Raw genomic sequence first — 7,841 nt, forward strand, 5'->3', positions numbered from 1 at the left:
TTGATTGACTAGGATCAGGACTAGACTGAGATTTTAATGGCAACTCTATAGAGTACACCTCATTTTCAAAGCCATATAAATTATATCCCTTAATAAATTGCTTTAGCATCTATAAAAACTGTGTAGTACAAATTCAGAGGATCCCAGCCACTACCTTTTTTTATGAAAGTCAGTTATCTAAATCTTTATCAGTACACTGAATTTGATAGTAATTATGATCCAGTATCACTGAAATAGCTCAGGTCTACTACACCATAGGACATTATAGCTTACCTATTTCATCTCTTTTACAGATTTTGCTGCTTTATGCTTATAATACAGAGCCTGTCAAGATCAGCAATGTCAAGTTTTTCAGTTCAATGTCTGTGTTTTCAGGTCAGTTGTGGATTCCATTAGCGAGGTAAGTAATCACTGACTTTGTCCTGATATTTCATGCCATATTAAATATCAGACAATGATTCAGGACTAGAAAAGATAAAATACAAAATATCAAAGAGCTGTAAGTCTTCTAAAAGCATCCATTCTAGCTTTTTGGAGACTTTGTCTATAAAAATGTAAGGCGTGCACTGAATTAAACCTGTCCAAACATGTGTCTTCAGAGTATTGCAGTCTTTTAGATTGGTTTCTCAAGGAACTGAGCAGCATATGTTAATTATATTACACTGGCATAGCAACCGAAGAAAACGCTAGTAAATTTAAGAACCAGTCCAAGCAGTTATTGCCAGTCTCTCATAGGATCAGCCACTCTCTTCTTCCCATACAGTTCTCAGTTTGCAAGAGTTTATCTCAGCTGTAGCCCCAGATAAAGCCCTTTTTTGAATATTCAATGGCATTTTTCTTGACTTCTTTCTTGTCACTCATCTACCCCAGAATTTTTGGAACTGTTCAACAGATGGAGCGGAAGGACTAATGGGACAAGAACTAACAGCTGCCTCTGCCACCCAGCCAGCCCTTTGCCAACCCACCTTGTGCTGGTTGAATGAGGGTTTTTTGTTTGTTTGTTTGTTTTTCATTAGAGAGACTTTCTTAAAATGCTGCTTCCTACTGTTTTAATGCAAAAAAGATAATACATTCCTTATTTCCACTCCCTTTAATGTAAATCTTATTGTAAAACTACGAGATCAATCTTTAAATGAAGGAAAATCTACGACCTAATCAATACATAATTCAAGCTAGGCCAGTTTAATTGCAATCCATTGATTTATTAAAACAATTTTAAAAAATCTTGTATTTCAGAATTATTTCTTTGAAAGAGAAATTATCAAATCTGAAACATCAAGTTGAAAAACTGATGCAAAGTTTGGGAAACTCTTCAGCTGCAGAACCTACAGGTTTTCTTGAACAAAATGAAACCCTGAAAAGAACTCCTTCAGAGAAAACTGAAATGAATATTGCAAGAGTGCATCTTGATGAAAAAACAGAAGTATGTAAGAAGAGTTCTGCTCTTAAATATGTCTGACAGTTTTATTTAAAATGTCTATTTTGGGAAAATAAATGACAGGTAACTTGGAAGGCAGACATAGAAGATTAAATTTGCCTCTCTCTTTTCAAGAAATGTTGAAATATTTTCACTTTTCATTTACTGTTTTACTTTTTCTTCTCCTCACATATTGCTCAGTGCTTTACAGAAATACCAGGCGTGTTCAGCCTTCCCCTTGAAAATACAAGCTACATCTTCAGGGAGAGAAATTGGAAAATCATGCCTAATTTAGAGCAATCTACATTTGAAAATGCTTGGCATGGTGTTAAATTAGCATGGAGATCAACCCAAAAGTGGTTTTTAAAAATCAGTTATGCATCTTCAATGCAAAGTGGGCAGTGATGGTTTCTGAAATAGGAACCTTGTAACAACACTATTGAGAGTGAAGTAAAATTGGCAGTGAATTTATTTCCATTTTCTCTATGCCACCTTCCTCTTTTTTTTATTATTAAAAAGGTTGAATATGGTCCGCAACCAAATAACTCCCCCAACATACATACACAAAAGAGGTAATTTCAGAATTTTCCATGTGGTCTCTTTGAGATAATGTCAATGGAATAGAATGTTGCCACAGCATAACTGCTGCTTGATAAATGCCAAGGCAAAATAGACGTTTATTTTCAAAGTGAGAGACATTTATCATGTGACAGGATTCTCTTTATATCTATTATATGAAATGATTAATGATGTAGAGGCTGTCATTTGGTCTGATGGATGCTATGAAACAGTGACAATTGTGCACTGTGCCATTATTACGAAGCTGTATTTTTTACCAGCTTGGAGAACAAATGATGTTTTGGCCAATCACAGCATATAGTGTTTTCGGGAGACTAGACAGAGCTGTCCTTTAATGGATATTTCTGATTACCTGAAGGTTTTTGCTCAAACTTTCACTAATATATGTCAGTAATTGGAAAAGCAACATTTTGAATACTAATAAGATTGGCATGCCATGTATTAGACGTGTATAAACAACATCTTGTCAGAGAGTTTATAACATCTTCAGTAAACAAGTAGCAGAAGTATGTGTGTTGGATTTTATATCTGAGCCAGAAGTAATTTTACCTGACTAAAAACAGTGAGTTTTGGGGTCTTATCTTTGAACAACAAACACATTTTTTTTTAAATTTAATTTTTAAAAGAAAATATACAATTTTTTTTCCGTGAATTCAACTAGAAAAAGGAAAATCTTATTCATTCTGGAAAATGTTGTAAACCCAAACCATTTGTTAGCTTAGCAGAAGAGACTGATAGTAGGTCCATTTTTTCTTGTGTATTCCACCAGGAAATGGCTATAAAGTGCTTATCTGAAGTCAAAGCCCTGCTCTCTGCTGTTCCAGTCATGACCTTGCCATTAACTGAGGTATGCTATTCCCACTAATAGTAAAAATGTGTTTTCTAAAGTAAAAACAATTATTTAGCTAGGCTGAAGCATGGGTTTTACCGGTTAAGTATCTTTCAGTTCTTTTCTCATACATTGTTGGGCTTTCCGTTCTTTTTCTATCTTTACAAATAAAATATAAATGTGCATGATTACCAACTGTGAATACTGTCACTGTTAGAGCCACCTTTTTATACATACAAAAATGCATTCAAAATTAATCTCACTCACAATGAATTTATCTAGTTTATCCACCATTCTCTGGTCATTGTTTACATGGCCTCCATTGAATTTCCATGATGCAATTGCCAAACACAATTTACTTCCATCCCTGTCTTTTTTCAGTTATTTGGGTTTTCCATCTATTTTCTCTAGCTTTTTCTGCCTTTTCAATGACATGTCCACAGAGTCAGCAAACCATTTTTTTGTCCATGCTGTTGTATTCAAATTCTTATTTTAGTTGAGTATCCCAGAGTAGTCCATGGGAACAGGAGATGATGGGACCTGGCCCATAGCAGCAACAATTCTGCTCAGTGTTCTCAGCCATTCCAGAAGATCAGTAGAGAAGAGCTGCTAAGGCTCAAGAAGATCCAAGGGAGATTTTTGAACCCATAACCTATGATACCACCTGAGTAATCCTCAAATATCTTGCCTATAATTGTTCAAAATAGAATGATAATAGATAAGGCTTCAACTATACTCCTTTGTAGTCAGGTAGCTCTTTTTTACCGAAAGGAAATACCTAGTTATATCTAGAGTTTGGCTAGTGGCCTGTTATTGAAGAGAAAATCAGTCATGCTGCTCTGTGCATCCCGCAGGCTGGTCTTGCAAGTTTTCTATTCCCCTGTTACATATATCGCACCATTCTTGCTATTTTATCTATCCTGGAGGTCTCTCCCACCTGTCTCCCAGACCTTCATATCACTCTGTTCACCCAAGTCCATGCACATTCATTGTGCAAAGCTGTACTTTCTACAGTCCCACTGAAACACCTCCCATGGTATGGATTTGACAAAAGCCTAGGCAAAGGTGCAGCTGAGCTTCCCTAGAACCCGATGGACCTCCCAGACTTGTAAATTCTCATGAATCCTTCACATAGATTCTTTTTGTGGGTCTGTAATGAAAATGAGAGAGCAAGATTTAGCAGTGTCCTTCCAGTAAGGACATGGTGTTATGTGCTCTGTTTTATTCTGTCTATTACATATGGGGGATTTGATTGAGCCAGTGAAGCCTTATCATTAAAAACTTGGAGTATCTTCATTCTTCTCTGGAGCCAGCTGAAGTAGTAGATTCCTTAGCAATTTGTTATGTATAGAATATTTCTATGTACTGTCTCCAAATTTTCAAATAAGCTGTGTGTGTGCACTACCCAGCCTTCTTTGCAAAGGGTGGAAATCTCACCATAGAGTTATGTATGCTATAGGGCAATACGTTCCCTTTGTTTTCAAACACACAGGAAAAAGCAGAAAATACATTGCTTATATGCAGTTTTACATTGATTTTTTCTCACTGTACACTTTTTTTGTTGCTGATCTTTTGTGAATTAATTGGGCAAAGTCGGTTCTAATTTGTGGTATTTGTTTTCTCATTCTCTCAGCTGTCACACTTCAACTTCTCTCATGTTTCCAGTTTCTCTTCTTTGATTCTCTTTTTTCTCTTCATGTGTCTTCTGGTGCTTTTGCTTTAGCACTGAGTTACATTCCTAAGGAGAAAATATGCCTTTTCATTGAATTATTCATTTAAAATTATTTTACTGTTCATGTTCTAAGGATAAAAATTGATTCACTAGCTTGTTTTTAAAGCTAGTTAATGAATAACTATGTCCTTGAGGGAGATAATAAAGTATTATGCTTGGGAGTTCCAATTTTAACTGTTAAAAGCAAATGTCTCAATAAAATAATTGCATTAAAAATTAACCTCCCTGGATAGCTTCTTTTAATGTTTCTCTTCCTACAGTTAGTTTTTTTAATATCATAATAATCATTTTTGCTGTAAAATCAGCTAAATAGCTCTTTTCCATGTCTGGTGGGCACACAACACAACTTATCAGTGCCCACTGTTTCACTGGTTACAGCTACCTCAGTTCTTCCTATTTCTCATCCTCGGAAAAACCTTCCAAATAGCTCATCATTCTTTCTGCTCTTTTCTAATATTTTCATTTTACCTACAGATGATCCAAAGAAACTTTGTGAGTAGACCACTCACAGAATTTTCCTCCTCTTAACCCTAAGCTTCTAATTGCAAGTTAGAAATGTGATAAATCAATCACAAACTTATATTGAGGCAGTAAACATTTCTATTTCTTTGCTTGTACATCTTTAATATGAGATATTTGAATATTGTATGTATGTACTTTCTCGTAGCTATGCACTTAATAAAGTTACTTCTTGGATATTTATTTTCCTGTTTTTCAGATTCCATTTGACATTACTTTGCAATCAATAGCAAGTTTGGAAGATATGTTTGATCTTGCAAATGGATGTACAATAACTGAAGAAAGTCTTTTCAGTTGGATCATATCTCTTTTCCACTAAATTCTGTTTTTGCAATAACTCAATCAATTGCTGGTTGTTAAACATTTTGATTTCAGTTCTGGTCTTAACTAAACAACTTCATTTAACTTCTAATGTGTTTTATCATTTTCATTTTTAGGTCATTTTCAACTATTTGAAAATTAAATTTTAAAAATTAAAATGTGTATTTAGGAATTAAATGTACTAAAGGTACTTTCTTAAGAAGGAGATTAAGAATCTTGAGTTTGCTTGTTGGGAATTTTCTAGCTTTTCAAAAATTTCTTATTGATTAGAAAAGTAGATAGGCTTGTAGTGTTCTAGCATCTCTTTAAGAGATAGTGCTTTATCCTAGAGTTTTATTCTCATAGAATCATAGAATGGCTTGGGTTGGAAGAGACTCCCAAGGATCATCAAGTTCCAACCCTCCTGCCACAGGAAGGATTGCCAAACGCTAGATCAAGTACTAGATCAGATTGCCCAGAGCCCCATCCAAGTTGGCCTTAATCACCTCCAGGGACAGGGCATTATGAGCAATTTTAAAATTGGTTTTGTAATTACAAAAAGGAGTTTTTGGTTTTGAGACTGAGATTTGCCCAGAGAATGGTTGTCAATGGCTTAATGTCTGAATGAACACAAGGATTTGAGCACAGCCCTGCTGCAAAGGACTTGGGGGTACTGGTGGATGGCAGCTGGACATGAGGCAGCAATGTGCCGGTGCAGCCCAGAAAGCCACCTGTACCCTGAGCTGCATCGTAAGCAGTGTGGCCAGCAGGGTGAGGAAGGTGATCCTGCCCCTCTACTCTGTGCTGGTGAGATGTCACCTGGAGTACTGCATCCAGCTGTGGAGTCCTCAGCACAGGAGGGACAGGGACCTGTGGGAGTGTGCCCAAAGGAGGGCCACAGAAATAATCCAAGGGATGGAACACCTCCCTGTAAGGACAGATTGAGAGAGTTGGGGCTGTTCAGCGTAGAGAAGGGAATGCTCTGGGGAGACCTGAGAGCAGCCTTTCAGGATCTAAAGAGGGGTTACAAGAAAGAAGAGGAGAGACTCTTTAGCAGGGTCTGTTGTGATAGGACAAGGGGAAATGGTTTCAAATTAAAGAGGGGATACAAGATTGGACATAAGGAAGATTTTTTTTACCATAAAGGGGAGGAAGCACTGGAGCAGTTTGCCCAGACAGGTGGTGGATGCCCCATCCCTGGAGACATACAAGATCAGGCTGGAGGGGCTCTGAGCACTTTGATCAACTGTAGGTGTCCCTGCTCATTGCAAGGGAGTTGGATCAGATGGACTTTAAGGGTTTCTTCCGACTCAAAGATTCTATCATTCTAATTTGTGATTCTATGATTTTCTTTTTTTTTTTTTTTTTGCCTAAAATCATCACTGTGTTTGTTCTTTTACACTTCCATGTGGAAGCTAGTATTTGAGACTGCTCTAACTTCTGCCAAAGAAAAACACATTGCAGATTGTTGAGGGTGAAAATTATTGTTCAAATGTCTCCAGAACTTCCTTGGTCTGAAAAAAGCCAGTTTAAAAAATAAGTATGACGGTACTATAAACAACATTTTTACACATCATTCTAAAATGCCAACAAATCCTCTACGTATGTTGTCACTATGGTAAATAGAATTTTAAAGTTCTGAAGAAACTGTACTGAGTCCTATCAACAACCACCTGAGGATATATATTTGTCCCAGATGGGGAATTTGGTACAGAACAGTTGAACAAGGCTGAATAAGAAAATGCTGTAAGGTGGGGGGGAGTGCTAAGGGAGGAGAGAAGAAGAGGGGGAGAGAAGATTCAACACAGTGTGCATCTTAAATGTGTTCAGTAACAGGAAAAAACGGAGAAACAGTTACGTGTTCCACAGTTTGTTCTTATTCCTATACAAGAGAAATGTCTGAATATATTGTGCTGCGTGTGGCTTTTAAAAATCTGTGCTATTTAAGTTTGTCTCTCCTTTTCTGTAATGTTGTGGATAGCAGAAAAATTAGAAGGATTGAGATAACATGATAAAAAGAAAGTGAAAAACAGAGTAATGGAAAGGGAAGGTGTTTCTATGTGACAATTTTAAAACTGAGTTTGAATGGTAATTTAACTCAGCTGCCTAACAGCCAATTTGGAGGAGATTTTCCTCAGCAATAGCCTTTCAGTTAAAAGAATTTCTAGTTCTGGAGTTCTTAAAAAAAGGAGGAAAGATAAAAATTGACATTACTCATTCTTCTGTTGCAAGAAACAAGTAGAAATTTGTGGCTCTTTCAAAAAGCTCCTTTTGCTCTGTGAAAAGCATTCTTTTTTTTTTTTTTTGGAGTCACCTTGAGGATTATCATAGGAGGTTTGTGCAGGTTAATGAGTATTTGCAAAACACTGCAAGAGTGTCAGGTGAAAATGGAAGTACCGTTCTAGTGCAGACAGGGTGTTTCTTCAATGCTGCCAGTCTGCACCTTGTTCTAAATCCTAGGTTCA

At 36.6% G+C, this 7,841-nt stretch overlaps 1 protein-coding gene across 9 annotated transcripts in view; it reads left to right on the forward strand.

Annotated features, from left to right (window-relative positions):
* CFAP54 (cilia and flagella associated protein 54) overlaps positions 1 to 6,752 on the forward strand; it is a 105,611-nt gene extending 98,859 nt beyond the window's left edge. For all 9 annotated transcript variants that reach the window (XM_085223498.1, XM_085223513.1, XM_085223458.1 and 6 more), the window contains 4 exons: positions 294 to 400; positions 1,237 to 1,423; positions 2,766 to 2,843; positions 5,276 to 6,752. In XM_085223498.1, coding sequence (XP_085079624.1) covers positions 294 to 400; positions 1,237 to 1,423; positions 2,766 to 2,843; positions 5,276 to 5,395 — 492 coding nt within the window. In that variant the 3' untranslated portion in view covers positions 5,396 to 6,752. The remainder of the gene's footprint in view (positions 1 to 293; positions 401 to 1,236; positions 1,424 to 2,765; positions 2,844 to 5,275) is intronic.
* Positions 6,753 to 7,841: the final 1,089 nt, after the last annotated feature.

The sequence above is a fragment of the Meleagris gallopavo genome, chromosome 1 (genome assembly GCF_905368555.1).
Source record: "Meleagris gallopavo chromosome 1, MGAL_WU_HG_1.1, whole genome shotgun sequence".
Taxonomy (NCBI): Eukaryota; Metazoa; Chordata; class Aves; order Galliformes; family Phasianidae; genus Meleagris; species Meleagris gallopavo.